This window comes from Camelina sativa, chromosome 10, assembly GCF_030686135.1.
Source record: "Camelina sativa cultivar CO46 ecotype springtype chromosome 10, ASM3068613v1".
NCBI lineage: Eukaryota > Viridiplantae > Streptophyta > Magnoliopsida > Brassicales > Brassicaceae > Camelina > Camelina sativa.
This window is the reverse complement of record NC_141889.1, coordinates 2,992,182-3,009,135: the sequence shown is the minus strand read 5'-3', so window position 1 is coordinate 3,009,135 and position 16,954 is coordinate 2,992,182. Positions and strand designations below refer to the sequence as shown.

Sequence of the window (16,954 nt, the reverse complement as noted above, 5' to 3'; positions counted from 1 at the left end):
TAAACTTTGTGACTCTGTAACCACGAAAAGTATGTTCCTTTCGTTCTGTAATTTTTTTTTTGACTCATTCGACATACTTCGAACCTTTTGACAAACCAAAAGTTGTATGATGAAGAAGATTAGAAAACTCTGAAAGCGATTTAACACGTGGATACCACTCGTTTACATAGAGAGAATAAAACGGGATTCGGGGGATTGAGATAACGGAGCCACCACCACTTCCATGGAGTCTACATTCTCAGCTCTCTCAACCGTCACGGCCACAACGATGGCCAGAACTAGTGGTGGTCCTTCGTTACCTCTCCTCACTCTTTCTAAAGCTCTTAACCGTCATTTATCCGGCGCCAGACATCTCCATCCTCTATTGCTCGCTCGTTGTTCTCCCCCCGTGCGCCGTCTTGGTGGGTTTCATGGTAGTAGGCTTACTTCGTCTAATTCAGCTTTGAGAAGCTTGGGAGCTGCTGTTTTGCCGGTTATCCGACGCCGTTTGCAGTGTTTGTCGAGCTCTTCGACGTCTTTCAGGAGTATTTCGAGTGGCGGCGGCGGCGGTGCAGGGTTCGGTGGGTATAATGGTGGAAGTGGCGGCGGAGGTGGCGGAGGATCGGAGAGTGGTGATTCCAAGTCGAAATTGGGTGCTGCAGCAAGTGATGGTGTCTCCTTTCCGTCGTCAGATATTATTATCCTCGATGTTGGAGTATGTGCTCTCACTTTTTTTCTCTATGATTTCGAATTCAATCCAATACTGTTATTGTGTTGCTGACATCGATGTTACACTCTATTTGAAGGGGATGACATGTGGAGGTTGTTCTGCAAGTGTGAAGAAGATACTGGAAAGCCAAGTAAGTACGAAGTTTTTTACTTTTCTTTCTCTTCTTCCTCTCCTGTTTTGCTTCTCTCAGCCAGACCAAATTGGTGGTCTGTTCTTCTCTCACAGAGTATGGTTGCCCAATTTATTAAAAACTCTCTTGTTTTGTTTACTTTTCTTTCATGTATAGCCTCAAGTTGCTTCTGCTAGTGTTAATCTCACCACTGAGACAGCAATTGTATGGCCTGTACCGGAAGCTAAAAGTGTACCCGACTGGCAAAAGAGTTTAGGCGAGACGCTTGCAAACCATCTGACCAATTGCGGGTTTCAGTCTACTCCTCGAGGTGTGACTCCTAATATCTTTTTTGGTGATCCTTTTTTTTTTTTTTTTTTCTGTAAAGGTGGAGGGGATCATGATCACTATTTTCCGTTTTCCATATAAGCTTGTTTAGATCGCTTTTGTAGACCCAGTCTTGCAGATCTTGTTTGTTTCTTTGACGTACAGTCCCTGCATACTATCTTATTTTGTGTTTAAAGCTTTTCTGATTTTTTTCATAGTTTAGCGTCTAGGAATAGGGTTATATTGGGATAATACAGGTAGCTAAAAGGTTACCTTGGATGTATGTTGTTAGAAAATATAGGGCCTTAAGTTTAGTGCTTCAGTAATGCTAGTTGACTGGAAGTAAATATAAAAACTCATCATCTTTTTGCAAATCCGGTGGATAATTGTGGGGTAGGGGATGTTCCTGAAGATATTGCAGGAGAGTTTGCACCTTGATAGTACAAAAAAATTCTCCAGCAGCAATCATTATCCGTATGGTATGTTCTTTGTTTGATGTAATTTAAAATTTTCAGTTGTTGATTTTTGATTTTGTTGTGGACTAGTTCTAAGTGTACTAACTTGATTACTTCTCCTTTAACAGATGATTAAGAGCAGCTGCTAATGGAGAATGGATTGTACACATAAATTTCTGGCGCTAGTGGTTCCAATTATATAGAATTTGTTGTCAGTCCTTGTGATAAATTGATTGTCCTAAGACAGTGTACTTATCTTATGTTTTCCATTTATGACATCCCTTCTCTGAACCAGACAGCATAGCTCTGTAGTGATGACCTTGTTCTATAATTGTCAATTTTATACTACTCATTGGATTTATGTTTTGATGGCAGACCTTCACTCAGTAATGGATTTCGTAACTCTATCCACTTGATACATCATTTTAGCTTGACTTGGGGATGTATTAATTTGTCAAGAACTCTTGTCTTTGTTCTTCTGTAATTATTCTCTTTAGCTATCCTATCTTAAAGTATTGTTTCGTTCTTTACATGTAATTCTTAGGGATGTTTGCTTATCAGTAGCAGAAAGATTCTGGATGCCCATGCTTTTCTGGGTCAGGGTATTTTACAGTTGTCTTTCTTGGTATGAGCACTTAGTATCTCTCTTCGTTCCAGATTTGGTGACAGAGAATTTCTTCAAAGTTTTCGAAACAAAGACAAAAGACAAGCAGGCTCGCTTGAAAGAGAGTGGTAATGATTTCCCCAATTTGATTTGCTGTTACAGGAAATTGATATTTTGTTTCTGAATTTTGTATATCACTTGATTGTTTTACAGGTCGCGAGCTTGCTGTTTCATGGGCCCTATGTGCTGTATGCTTAGTTGGCCATTTAACTCACTTTCTAGGTGTTAATGCTCCTTGGATTCATACAATCCATTCAACGGGATTCCATGTGTCTTTATGTTTGATTACGTTGCTTGGTCCTGGGCGCAAGCTAGTACTTGATGGTGTCAAGAGCCTTTTAAAGGGTTCTCCTAACATGAACACGCTAGTTGGTCTTGGGGCGTTGTCATCGTTTTCTGTTAGCTCACTGGCAGCCATGATTCCAAAATTGGTAATTAAACTATCCTTCCCCTCAGACCCTCTAAATAAGGTTTGTTGTGATTAATGAAATTTCTTTACGGGTTAACACTAATGAAATTTTTTATTTAATGCTGAACAACTTTGATCTAAACTTATACGTTTTCCCTGTAAGCTAGGAGTGTTTAAACTCTTGAACCTCCATATCTGTATTTGTCCTTGCGATTGATGGCTGATATTATATACCTGTAAAACTGTTTTGACATTCAGGGTTGGAAGATGTTTTTTGAGGAACCAGTTATGTTAATAGCTTTTGTATTGCTGGGAAGGAATCTTGAACAACAAGCTAAAATAAAAGCCACCAGTGATATGACTGGCCTTCTGAGTGTTTTGCCTTCAAAAGCTCGCCTTCTGCTTGATGGGGATCAGCAAAATTCAACTGTTGAAGTTCCTTGTAATAGTCTTTCTGTCGGTGATCTAGTCGTCATACTACCAGGAGTAAGAAGAGAGATTTTCATGCTTATGCATAGTATGTTGTTGTTTCCCATTTAGATTATTTAACTGGAAGGGATATTCTCATTCATTCTTTTGCCAGTTATAAGGAGGATAAATATTTTTCTTTTTAATGCTCTTATTTGTGTGTCCTTTTCATTGACGTGTGGGTTATGTTCTCCTTGTTTACCCAGGACCGAGTTCCAGCAGATGGTGTTGTCAAGTCAGGTAGAAGCGCCATTGATGAGTCAAGTTTCACAGGTGAACCATTGCCGGTGACAAAAGAGCCAGGGGTAAGTTTCTATTCCACCCCTATCTTTATCTAGTGTAGCCTGAGATAGGTGAGGATATTGTCATCACGACTTTTTGGGTTGACACTCCTTTGAACATATTATGAGTTTCATCAACTTTAGAAATTTATTTTGTAGAAATAACTCAAATTTTTTTTGTGGAAAAATCTTTTGGCTAGAGTCAAGTCGCAGCAGGATCTATAAACCTGAATGGAACTCTCACAGTCGAAGTGCATAGATCAGGAGGTGAAACTGCAGTTGGGGACATTATTCGTCTGGTTGAAGAGGCTCAGAGTAGAGAAGCACCAGTACAGCAGTTGGTTGACAAGGTCTTTCCTCTCTTTCCTAGTGCTTTTTTAATACCAATTTGGGTTTACCTTGATTTCCCGTGTAATGTTGTGGAGCATATAAAAATTTGAAGTATTTCCATAGACATGGCAATTTGACAAACCTGTCAGTGAGTTTCCCGTTACTGGATAGATATTTGATTGAGAAACCAATTTGTATTGTATTTTCAGCGAGATACTATCTTGTGGATTTCCTTTGTAGATATCATTAACATGCTGTTGAAAATTGTTGAGACAACAATAGATACTAGTTTTCTTATGACAATCATGTCTCTATGGGGGTTTCCTAATTAATGGGACTGAGACGTCTTCTTATTCCTCGATCACTGTAAATTTATGGAGTCTACTGTACCTGTGTTCTGATTTTGAAATAATATGAATAAATTGAAATTTCCATAGTTTGCTTTCTTTCTTTTCCTGTTTGGCCCATATAGTATCGTAACTTTCAGCATCTTATATCCTCTTAGAATTGCTGAATAGCCACAGCGGTGTTAGTAGCTGGGTAACTACTAGCACTGAGTTTATATAGGAGAAGACATTTTTTGTTGGATGGCGTGGAGTTGAAATTGCAAATTTGCACATTTAGATTTAACCAGGACTAAATGATTTTTTTTTTGCACTTACAGGTCGCAGGGCGCTTCACGTATGGAGTGATGGCACTCTCTGCGGCTACATTTACATTCTGGAATCTATTTGGTGCTCATGTTCTTCCTTCTGCATTGCAAAACGGGAGCCCAATGTCTTTGGCCCTTCAACTATCTTGCAGCGTTCTGGTATGCTTTAAATTTATTTATTTTTGATTTAAACGTTAATACTTTCATGAGATCAAGCATGTGCAAACAAAGTTTTGAAAGCAAATACAACCACCTGAACTACTGCCCATGATATCAGTTAAAAATTTAGAGTGGATATGTATTTCACTTCTGCCTGTATTAGAACCTTAATAATTTAGATTTATCAAACCAAGGATGGCTTAAAAAGAGTTTCTCCATCTTTTGTTTATCATGCTGTCTCACAGACTTTCATTTGGACCAGGTTGTGGCTTGTCCTTGCGCCCTTGGGTTGGCTACACCAACCGCAATGCTGGTAATTTTTCTACTGAATAAAGAGTTTTTTCTGCATCAATCAGACAGAGTAAGACGTTGAAGACCTTGATATATCCCATAGGTTGGTACATCATTAGGAGCAAGAAGAGGATTACTTCTTCGTGGTGGTGATATTCTTGAAAAGTTTTCCTCGGTTGATACTGTTGTCTTCGACAAAACTGGGACACTGACGACGGGACACCCTGTTGTGACTGAAGTCATTATTCCTGAAGATCCAAGGTTAGGCTCTTTACTGATTCAAAATATTCAGTGATCTACATGTTCATCAAGGGTATATTGATACTTAGAGACTTTCCGTTGTGTGTGGCTTACCTATGTTAGGCTTTCAAGGTAAAAAACCTTAAGGCTCACTTGAATATGAAAGTTGGTTAAATTTAGAGGGAAATCGGATGGGAACAAAAGAGGCTAGCAAAACATGGAGAGTGTTCAAATATTCGCCTTGTTGCATTAGGAAGTCTCTCACTGACAAGATATTGTTACCTTTCTTATATGAAGCTTCTTGCATACCCAATTTTGCGCCTAAAAGCTTTTCAGGGTTGATATTTGTTTATGCTTCTTGGCACAACTCTTCGATAGTTTTAAATAATACTTGTTAATGCCTTGTACTGTTTCAAATTAGTTTTTGTTACTTGAAATTTCCACATACTTCTGTGTTTTGTGAAAACATCTGACTCCTCATATTCTTATGCAGAGACAATTTGAATGATACTTGGTCAGAATTTGAGGTTTTGATGTTAGCAGCTGCTGTTGAATCAAACACTACTCACCCTGTAGGGAAAGCGATTATAAAAGCAGCCCGGGCTCGTAATTGTCAAACTATGAAGGTAAGACTGTAAATAATAATCATTTCCCTAGTTCGATGAAGCTAATGAACTCCATCACTGCAGGCAGAGGAGGGAACATTTACTGAAGAACCAGGGTCTGGTGCTGTTGCTATTGTCAATAATAAGAGGGTTACAGTTGGAACCCTAGAATGGGTTCAGAGGTATTATATGTTCATCCTTTGTTTAAGTGGTTTATTATCTAATTTAGGTGTGATTTGGCTCCTGATAAGTAACCATTGTAGTCTCATTTATATTTCATGTTAGTATAATTTATATCAGTATCGCCATTTATGCATTTTCTTTGTTGATGATGTGGTCGTTGCTGTCACAATTTTCACCTACTAATGCTGCCTGGCCAAAAATCAAGATTCCACGTATATTCTTTTTTCCTCCATAGGATTGTACATACCTATCTAACTATAAGTATTTGTGGGACATGTGAAGCTGAACAGTTAATAAATAATACATGATAAACATAGGGAAGTTGCAGGTTTTTGAACTGTAAAAAGACAGAAGCTCTCTTTTTAATTTACTCTTGCGCTATGCAGACATGGAGCCACTGGGAACTCATTGCATGCATTAGAAGAGCATGAATTTAACAACCAGTCTGTTGTGTACATTGGGGTGGATAATTTAGTTGCTGCAGTCATCCGTTTTGAAGATAAAATCAGGGAAGATGCTGCTCAAGTTGTTGAGAATTTGACTCGCCAGGGAATTGATGTGTACATGCTGTCTGGTGACAAGAGGAACGCTGCCAATTATGTAGCTTCTGTCGTAGGAATTAATCAAGAACGGGTATGTTCTTATATTCTTACATGGATTGAAAAAACTTGTTTAGGAGTTTTGGCATGCATGGTTTGCTAAAAAGTGGTATTTGGCGAGAATTTACCAAAGATTAGAAAGTCATCTCCGTAAATCAGTGATTGAGCTATAGGCATAACCCTCGTTTTGAACAAATTAAAATTTGGTCCTACTGACTTTCATTAGTCAGATACTCAGATAAAGTTCCTGCAATCTCCTCATTCCCTTCAAAATGCATGATCTAATTTGTTATACAGGTTATAGCAGGAGTTAAACCAGCAGAGAAGAAGAACTTTATCAATGAACTTCAAAAAAATAAGAAGATTGTTGCCATGGTGGGTGATGGAATAAACGATGCTGCTGCTCTGGCATCATCTGATGTTGGAGTGGCCATGGGTGGTGGTGCAGGAGCGGCCAGTGAGGTGTCTCCCATTGTCTTGATGGGCAATCGATTAACACAGGTTTCTCATATTATCCCCACAGCATTTGTACTTTTTTCATTTGTGCTATAAAGTGAGAGCTCCGACTGATTACTACATTAAGTTAGATAGTCACTGCCGTTTTGATCCAATATATGCTATTAGTGCAAATCAATTTAGCTTGATTTAATTTTAATTTCAGGAAGATACAAAAAAACTAGTGTATCTAACAGTAGTGATGTAATCCAACTACAAACTGAAGTTTACTTTTGATGAAACTTAGAACATGTTTAAGACTTGTAGACTTGTCATTATGCATCTTCATCTAGTTGTATAGATTTTTCATTGATGCGTAAAATTGCTGGTCATAGGAAACTGCAATTTCTTACTGAATCAAGGGTTTTAGATGTTTCCTTTTGGCCTACGTGAATTTGGACACATGTAGTAAGTATTTACATGATTTACATGCAGTTGCTTGATGCAATGGAGCTAAGTCGGCAAACCATGAAGACTGTGAAGCAAAATCTTTGGTGGGCGTTTGGATACAACATTGTAAGTTGTTCTGCATTTTTCATGTCTTAATTTCATTGCTGAGTAAATTGTGAATATCTAATGAGTTAATATTGTCTTATGTTCTGTTTAACTAAAAACTATGTAGGTAGGGATCCCAATTGCGGCGGGAGTGTTGCTTCCATTGACTGGAACCATGTTGACTCCATCAATGGCAGGGGCTCTCATGGGTGTAAGCTCTCTCGGTGTCATGACTAACTCTTTACTTCTGAGGTACAGATTCTTCTCGAACCGAAAAGACAAAAATGTCAAATGGAAACCAAAAGAGGGAACAAAGCAGAGCCACATGAGAATACAAGATGGAAGGAAAGCTCTTAAATGAGGCGTATTTGAGTCACGATATCGTGATTTTTGCAGAGATTAGTCTGTTTTGTTTGTTACTTTTTATTCTTAGCAATAATTCCGGGTCTTCCTCATTCTTGAGAGGGTTTGTTAGGGTATCAATTGTTGGAGAATGTAGCACATAGCCTCAATAACACATTCAAAACTCTGTCTTGGCTTTGGCATTTTATACTCTGTAATTTGATTTTGTATAAAAATTTATAGGCAATAAAGCGGCGGAATTTCAGTTATATCATGTCACATACGAAGTAGAGATACAAAATTCATGTCACATAGCAAAACTCATTGCCAGAGCAAGTCCTTTTTATATTCCAATACAATATACTCAGTCTGGAACGAGCCCATACAAATCAATCAATATATAACAACCACAGAATCAAATATCAACTCTCGATACAAAAAAAAATCATTTCTCCTATACTTTAGAACCAATCGCACTTATGAAACAATGTGTAGAAAAAAATACCTCTCCTGAATTGGCTTGTGTTACGTGTTCTTTGAAAATTCAGGAGAACTTGCGCGTAGATGAAAACCAGTAGTTTGATCGGTCCAGTTCATACCATATAAGTCATTCCAACTTGCATCAAATGCGAATGCGGAACGCTTAGGTTTGTTATCCCTCTCCTGCAGTTCTTCCTCAGGAAAGCATACATGTAATTTATTACCAGCTTCTTCAGAAACCAAGAATCCTTAGTAGCCCTTATGTCCCCATGTCCCAGCAGATACACCACCCCTGACTCTTTTGCTTTGTGAATAAACGACAATTCTTTTTCTAGACTCTGCTCCACATCCAACGCCGTTGAAGGACCTGCCCCAAAATCAATGCTGCCCCTTCTTCTTTCCACGGGTTTCTTGTTTGAAAAATCCGTGTGCTCAGCTAAGAGAGGCACTCCAAGTGAATACACACTTCCATTGGGTGCTATCAAAACTCTGGACAGAGTGACATCATCCTCGGAATCTGTATCATTATGGTCTCCGTCACTCTCAAGTGCACGCTCCTGCGCTTCCTTACGTATAAAATTTTCTAGACTTTCAATCAGTATTTGCTCAAACGCCTGGTGATTTTCCTTCCGCACATCTTTGTATCCATACCTGTTTTAAACGGACAGCACTTTATATATGAAAACATATTTATTATAACTAAACTGTCTTCCATTTGAAAACCGATTGTTTGTTTACCTGGCAACACAGCGGAATAAATGATAGCTTCTTGGGCAGACACGTCTGAAAAGAAACCTCTCGGACTGAGGCACGCTTGGAACAGGAACATACTTTATACACACAAAGATAACCATGGAATGGATCGCAGGAAGGGTGGTTAGAAAATGACCAAAAATTGCTGGAACTCCTTTTGCTAGCTCATTATAAAGCAGACCAATACCGGGTGCTCTAATCGTCCCAAGGTTACTGCCCAGTTCTCGTAGTAGATCCATTGGTAACTTTTTCTGAACTTCAGTTTCATACTTCAGTTTACTTCCGTAGTTCCAAACGAACATTATGAGAAACATGATTGTAGCAAAAACCAGGATTATCCAACTTCCATCACCCACACTTGAACAAACTGATGAGAAGAAAATCAGTTCGACTGCCAGGAAAACAAACGCAAACAAGCTCACAACTATGATGTTCGTCTGCCAGATAAGAAGCATGATAAGGGTCACCATAATTGTCGTGGTCATCATAATTCCCAGTTCTGCGATGCCTGTAGATGTAAATCAAAAATCTCAACATGAATATGTATAGGCTTAACGGACAAGCCACACAAAAAAAGTGCATAGAGAAGTTAGAAAGTAAAGAACAGCGACAGTAATTACATCATCTTTATAACAGAAAAACATCAAACACCATGTACTAGAACTTAAGGTTCAATAACTTGTGTGGTAAAACTAATTAAAAGTAACTATAACGGGTTTCAGCCAAATATCTCTATTTCCCCAAACCAGATGCTACGAGAAGAAAATATTACCATATGCGTTTCCAATCGCGAAGATGTTTGAGGTAGAGCAGACAACGATCAGACACACCACCAGAAGGGACCAGTTAAGAACCGGTATATAAATCTGTCCAATGAATTTCTTTGAGGTGTGAATTATTTTAAGACGTGGGAAACAGCCTAGTGCTATTGATTGTTTGATGCATGTAAATGTGGCTGTTGTCATTGCGCGACTGGCAATTAAAGCAGCAATATTAGAAATGACAAAGACTGGCCAGAATAAAGAACCTGAAACATAAAGAGAGTAACAAACAGTTAGAAACGTGAAGTGAGAGGTAAAATCAAGCCAGCAAATGAAGGAATACCCTTGTCGATCTTGACGTACTGTGGAAGCTAATGGATCTTACTTGGAACTGACGAAAAGAAAGCATCCCCAGCATCACTGAAGTTTTCAGAAAGGTATGCGGCTTGACCCAAATAACCCAGCAATAGGCAAGGTAGCACCAGAAGGATAAAAGTAAGCTGCAGATAAACACTACCACTGAATCAAAAGTTCAGATGAGAAAGAACTATCAGAAAAGAAAGAGCAAGAAATGAGTATCTATCTCCTTAAACCACCTGGATGGAGTGAACGGAAAAATAACTAAGATCTGCAAACATGGCCTCCGATCCTGACATCCACATGTACAGAAACAAGCAATGAAATTTGGTCAAAAAATCATTCAAGATATTTAAGCTTTTTAAAATATATATTCCAGAATATGAAATTTACCGGTTGCACATAGAACGCAACCCCCAAGTGCATACCATGCATTTATAGAGTTTCTTTTGAAAAAGAAATAGATATATGCAGGATTGAACGCTTTAAAAACGCTGCTGTCATATTTAATGAGGTTGTAAATTCCAATGCCAGCAAGACAAAAAAACCACAGGAGTATAGCAGGACCCAAAAAAAGCCCCAGTTTGCTGGTTCCATATTTTTGTACACTGAACAAGATCACAAGAAAGCTGACTGATATCACGACCACCTGATCTGCAAATGAAGCCACAGTCAGAAACTTTTCACAAAAAATAGGCCACCAATCGCTCGTAAAGATAAGATTATAATGTTTGCTGAAAGCTTAGTAGAATCATTAGCCACTATTGAGGGGGCAGAAGAGTTTATAAACCCATAAAAAGTTGTCTGGTCCAAGGAATACATATATCCAAGGAAGCTTTTACAAGTTGTGGAAGTCAGACGAAATCATATGCTCATGACCATATATACGCTAATGAACATCAACTACGGACGGTTAAAATTTACCTTGTTCAATAACACCAACTCCGACCTTCAGACCACCGATAGCAGACATTACTGTATCCAAAAAAGAGTATAGAGTTAACTGCAGAGGGCAGATTATTCATGCAATAGTAATAATGCTCACAATCCTTTTTCCCTATAATTGTTATGTGACATATGAACAAAAAAAAAGTAGCCGACAGCATAGAAGTACCTGACATTGCAGGCGTAACAACGGCATCAGCAATCACCATAGCAGTGCCGGCAAGAACTAAAATAAGAAGAAGCTTTTTCAAGGCCATTGACGCCTCAAGTCTTTCTTTAATAATCAAGGATCTTTCAAGTTCTGGAGATGGAACCTTCAAACCAAAGCCTGATATGCGAGCATCTGATGGAAGTTGATTTGGGATAAGGCTAACATTTGCGTTCCTGCAGATCAACGAATACAGAGCAAAAGTACCACCTGCAGTTCATTTCCAAAAAAAGTAAGGAGGCATTTTACCTTAAAAAAAGAAGTTAAAAACTTACACCAGATAGAAAGGGAAAAAGAGATACCTTCACCATCATCATTAGCCCAAAGAACAAAATATACATACTTTACAAGAGGGATCAATATCAAAGTGTATATAACCAATGACAAGGCTCCAATTACATCTTCTTTGTCGTTAATTGGAGATCTTCTGAACATGACACTGAAGGTATACAACGGACTCGTACCAATATCACCAAATACAACCCCTAGAGTCTGCAAAGCAAGTATGAGTTTCTTCCCTATGCCAGACTCCTGCAAACAAAAAAACAAATTAGCAAGTTCCTCAACTTAATCAGATTCGAAAAAGTAAACAACATGTAAATTGTAAAACCTCGATATCGTTTTTCTGAGTTCCAGGAATCTCAAGAGCGTCAACGTCGAAAGAGTCAACGGCAGGGCTAGTTCGAATCAAACGCTGCTCAACATTGTCATCCTCATCATCAGAATCCAAATCAGCGTGATTATACTCGTCGTATCCATCATCGTCGTAATCTTCGTTAACCTCATAGTCATCCTTCTCATCAAACACCCATCGTGACAATGACGTCGTGGAATCGTCTCCGGCCATCTCCTCATCAATCTCAGACCCATCGCCTCCACTGCTTTCTTCTTCCACGTGAAACATCGAATCACAGTCGGGAAAACACACAATGAAGAAAATCTCGTGATTCTGATTCAGATTTAGATTCAGATTCGTATCTCTCTCTCTCTGATCCAATCCAAGGAAAAAACAATGGTGTTTTTTGAGAATTTGAGATTGAGAGATAGAGAGAGAGATGAAGGACCTGGCACGACTGAGAAACATGCTTACACGTGTCGACTCGGTATTGATCAATTCAACCGAAGAAACAAATTAGCTTAACCAAAAGTAAACCGGATCTCGTTAGATTAATTCGGGTCCTCGATTAGTCAAATATATACTGTTTTTTTAATAGTCAACTAGTTAGTCTTTGACAGTGGGCGAAGTTCAAGATGAGTACGTCTCTGCAGCTGCGACTGTGCTACACACACGCACGCTCATCAAAAGTCACAACGAGACGAGAGAATCGATCATCCAATCATGGCTTCAGCTTCTTCCTCTACGATTTCGTCGCTCTCGTATCAAATCCGTTCAAAAGAACTGATCTTTACATCAAAAGCTTCCTCTTTTTGCTCGACGGGTTTAACGAAAAGGAGAGTGTTTGGATCTATTAAAGCAGCTCAAGTGACAAGTCATGAGAACCCTAGACGACGTACTCAGAACGTCGAAGGAGATATCTTCGTTGGTAAGTGAAGTCTGTTTACCTTTTTTTTTTTTTATTGCTGATTGGTGGAAGAAACAAAGAGAGATCAATAACAATGGATTTGCTTTTTTTGTTTTGTTTTGGCAGACAATACTTGTATTGATTGTGATACATGTCGTTGGATGGTTCCGGTAAGGTTTCCTTCTCCTATCTCTGTAAAAGCTTCTGTATTTCTTTGATCTTTCTCTTGTCTTGTGGGTCGTTTTGGTGGTCCTATGAACAGTTCCATTGTTTTAAGCTTTTGGATCTATTGATTGGTAGGTAAAGTAGTTGTGGGTGTTTTGTTTTGGTTAATGGGAAGTCAATGTCTTAGGCTTGATCTCGAAGAAAGATATACTAACTCTTGATTTTGATCAGCTTCATTAATTGGCTTCTCACAATCATTACATTAGAAGACAAATTTAGAATGTTCAAGTTATAGTTGTTTGTAGGCAGGCTAAAGCAGCTTTTAGAGAGATGTTTATATTACCTTTGAATTTGTTTAGCAAATTCTTATACTGTATTGTCTGCTTTATCTTCACAGGAAGTATTCACTCGAAAGGACAACATGTCTGCGGTTATTAAACAACCAACGTGTAAGGAGGAAAGACTCAATGCTCTTCAGGTGCCGTAGCAACCTTGATTTTCCTTTTTCGTTAATCTCTAAAACACACATTGAGATGTTTTTGAGTTATTTTTGTTTTTGATTTTTTTATAGCGTTTTTGGGTACCTTTAGGTCCCTTCTTTGTGGAAATGCTTGCTAGAATTTCGTAGACTGAGAATTTCCTTATGATAACAAATTTGATATTTCCCTTCTTAGACGATTCTATGAGGTTGTTCTGATTATTCATAGTTTCGTGTTTCTTTCAGGCCTTATTATCTTGTCCGACGGGCTCCATTCGCACTGAAACTCCACCTGCTGACATAGGGGAAGCCCAAGAGACTTTTCCACTTGCAGTAGACAAAGACACACTTCCTGTAGATTCTCATCCCTTAGCATTCATTTTTTAGGATGGTTATAACAATTTAAAACTCTGCTTAGATAATTGTAAGCATACCTCAAAATGTATTGAGATTTTGTCTTCAGGTTTTGAATAGCTGTAGGTACAATATTCCTAAGTTCTTAATTGATTAAGCTCTACAAAGAACTCATGCTTCCATGCTATCCTGCTCTTATATGCTGTCTTCTGTTTTCCCTGAGGCTAATCAATTGTGAGATATGTATTATTCTCAGGGCGTTTTTCATTGTGGGTTTCATTCCAAGAAATCCTACGGAGCAACTTCATACTTGATCCTTCATCGTGAGGGAAATATACTTGTTGATAGGTATATGCTTCCTTGCAATATTTTTATGATTATCTTCGCTATGGCCATTAACTCGACACAACTGATATACCGAGGTTTTGTTGTTTCCTGCAGTCCTAGGTACTTGGAGAAACTTGCTCGAAAGATTGAGATGATGGGTGGTGTTCGCTACATGTTTTTGACCCACAGGTAGAGTTAACAACAGCAAAAGGAGAAACTCCATGTTTTCTTCTTGTAACCTCTATAATAAGGATAAGCTACTTTATTGTTCAGGGATGATGTTGCGGATCACAAGAAATGGGCAGATCGATTCAAGTCTACCAGAATTCTGCATTCAGAAGATGTATGTCCTTGAACTTATGGCACTTAGCTTTATGCACATTTTTGATTGATTTTCAACATCTGAATTTTGTGAGAAAAAGCTTGCTTACAGAGTTACAAGGACCTTGGGCTGACTATATGTATGCTCTATAGAAAATAGAAAGCAAACTGGCTAGGAAAACAATTTTGTTACTAAATCCAGCTTTAGTTGACTGTTAGTAAGGGATATTGTTACTTTGTTAGGTTGAACCTTCGACCTCTGATGTGGAGTTAAAGCTAGAAGGAAGTGGACCATGGAGCCTCTATGAAGATGTTGAGCTTATACACACTCCCGGTCATTCAGCAGTAAGTTTGTCCAACTGCAAGAACATATTTGTTAGAAAGAATTTCATTATGATCTCGGGATAAGAGCTTAGTACAATATTGCAGGGATCCGTGTGCCTGTTCCATAAGCCCCTCAAGGCATTATTCACTGGAGACCATGTGATAATGTCAGAATCTGGATTAAGCATATTAGAGCAGTACAATCACGGTTCAGGTAAAGACTTATTATCTGTTGAATGTCTTTGGATATTTCATTCAAGAATATAGAAAGGATAAAGTTTGATCTAAATGTTTTTGTGTTTGTGGCAGTGCCTCTCCAGCTCGAGAACGTAGAAAAATTGATCAGCCTGGATTTCAATTGGCTACTACCGGGTGAGTGCACTTTTCATATATGTCTATATATATCTGCTTAACTTAAATAAAGATTTTGGATTTTGATAGCGGTTTTGTATATAGGGCATGGAAGAAGAGTACATTTCAAAGATGGAGAAGAGAAGGCGAAGAATCTGGAAGCACTTGTTCAGAAGCACAGAGAGAAACAGATTGTTTCTTTTAGCAAATCCGGTAAAGCTTAAGACAATCTTTGGTATACTGGTTCTAAACCGGTAAACCAAACTAAACCAGACCGAATGTCTCTTAGGATGGTCTCTCTCTGTAACCATTGTAATTCTTTGTAACATTGTAATTTGTAACGCTTAGACGCTTATTCAACTGAAACAAAGATCGTGAGTAAAAGGTTTGTAAAAGCTTGTTTAGTCATTTATAATACAGCTGTTTCATTACACTGTTGTATTTCAGCTAAAATTGTCCATTTTTTATTTATAATAATTGTTTCATTAGCTCAACCTCATATGATATGAGTCATATCCCTCGGTCTGTTCAGACACACATCAAGCTCATGGTTCGAGTGTACTGTCAGGTGGCGGATCCATAAACAATTTTCACTGGGTGCAAAAAATTATTTAATTATTTTTTAAAAAATCGTTAATTTCTTTTTTAATTATTAATCATGAAAGCATCTATAAACATAATAACATAATTTATAAACCAAAGTACCAAACATATGTATACTTGACCAATTGGAAACGACCAATCAACTTGTTGACAAAAAAAAGTGAATCAACCAAACTAAAAACAACTAAAATAACTAAAATTACAAGAAATTTGCATAAGATAACCAATTTGTTTGTCAAATAAATTTCTCAAACCTATGAGTTTTTTTTTCTCTAATCCCCTGTCACTGTTAGAAAGGAATTCAATATACAGTTTATGTAGTTTAGAAAATTATGGAGAAAAAATATTTGTGTGAGGGATTTAATTAGATTTATAAAAAAATTGCCTATTGTTATCCTCGACCAAAAGAAAAGGAAAAACTTAAATGAGTATAAAATTTGTTATGTCTATTGGATTTAAAAGCTTATAACATAAAAATTTATTGGGATGCAGAAATTGATGCACCGATGCAATTTTACATTTGAATGTGGTGCATACTATAAAAATCATATAATATACATATATTTTAAAAAATCCATGTAATGCACCTGCACCACCCTTGTATATGGTGGATCCGGTATTGTACGTAAATCATAATGCGCGTCTATGACTTGTTTTGTATACCCACATACATCATTAGGAGGTCCACCATATATGTTGTACTCGGAACAACCATTGTTCTAACATTTAGCTTAATGTCCACAAACGAAGGAAACAAGCATGGGTGTATTCCGCAAAACATTGAGCAAGACTCTTAATACAACTGTTTAGTTACACTATTGTATTTCAGCTAAAATTGTCCATATTTAATATTGATGCATTAGATCAACCTCACATCTCTCGTCGGCTCAGACCATTCCACTTTGAAATTTCCCTTTCTCGTAAGAATTTTTATTTTTTAATGTTAAATTATATTCAAAAAAAACAATGTTAGTTACCAATGAATGCCTACGTTTTAAAAAATATATAAATAAAGTTCCCCTAACATTCTAATTGCTATTCAATTTTGATGCAAACCAAGTTTGGATTCCACTTTCATACTTCGAGCTTCCATCCTCCAAGATAGTGCTTAACCGGTTCCGGAAATTTTTTATCACATCATCCAACTCATGGTGGTCGAGTGATAGAAATACTTGATTAAGTGTTCTCTCA

The 16,954-nt window shown here is 37.8% G+C and overlaps 3 protein-coding genes across 7 annotated transcripts; 2 read left to right on the top strand and 1 right to left on the bottom strand.

Moving 5' to 3' along the window:
• The first annotated feature begins 19 nt into the window (after positions 1-19).
• LOC104716802 (copper-transporting ATPase PAA1, chloroplastic) lies at positions 20-8,082 on the top strand. Its single transcript, XM_010434246.3, is given in 18 exon segments — positions 20-694; positions 786-839; positions 996-1,149; positions 2,258-2,332; positions 2,418-2,695; positions 2,932-3,159; positions 3,348-3,446; positions 3,623-3,772; positions 4,417-4,563; positions 4,826-4,876; positions 4,958-5,115; positions 5,588-5,720; positions 5,784-5,881; positions 6,269-6,515; positions 6,779-6,982; positions 7,412-7,492; positions 7,599-7,790; positions 7,793-8,082. Coding segments are annotated over 18 exon segments (2,856 nt in total). The 5' UTR covers positions 20-223; the 3' UTR covers positions 7,829-8,082.
• A 25-nt stretch (positions 8,083-8,107) lies between these two features.
• LOC104716803 (potassium transporter 13) lies at positions 8,108-12,481 on the bottom strand. Of its 5 annotated transcripts, none has more exons than XR_015569230.1 (10): positions 11,928-12,401; positions 11,620-11,848; positions 11,279-11,527; positions 11,089-11,139; positions 10,558-10,818; positions 10,404-10,456; positions 10,151-10,307; positions 9,819-10,073; positions 9,032-9,554; positions 8,108-8,944 (listed from the first exon to the last, which is right to left on the bottom strand). XR_015569230.1 is itself a non-coding variant. In XM_010434247.3 (10 exons), exons 1-10 carry the CDS (start codon positions 12,399-12,401, stop codon positions 8,407-8,409), a joined length of 2,748 nt encoding a protein of 915 aa, XP_010432549.2. In that variant the 5' UTR covers positions 12,402-12,481; the 3' UTR covers positions 8,108-8,406. The 5 variants fall into 5 exon arrangements, 3 of the variants coding, with proteins under 3 accessions (XP_010432549.2, XP_087326749.1, XP_087326750.1); XR_015569229.1 differs by having other exon boundaries at positions 10,171-10,307; XM_010434247.3 differs by having other exon boundaries at positions 10,193-10,307; positions 11,928-12,481.
• A 107-nt stretch (positions 12,482-12,588) lies between these two features.
• On the top strand, positions 12,589-15,591 carry LOC104716801 (uncharacterized). Its single transcript, XM_010434245.3, has 11 exons — positions 12,589-12,861; positions 12,967-13,010; positions 13,403-13,483; positions 13,730-13,837; positions 14,094-14,185; positions 14,279-14,353; positions 14,438-14,507; positions 14,729-14,830; positions 14,915-15,023; positions 15,119-15,181; positions 15,266-15,591. Exons 1-11 carry the CDS (start codon positions 12,657-12,659, stop codon positions 15,382-15,384), a joined length of 1,068 nt encoding a protein of 355 aa, XP_010432547.1. The 5' UTR covers positions 12,589-12,656; the 3' UTR covers positions 15,385-15,591.
• Positions 15,592-16,954: the final 1,363 nt, after the last annotated feature.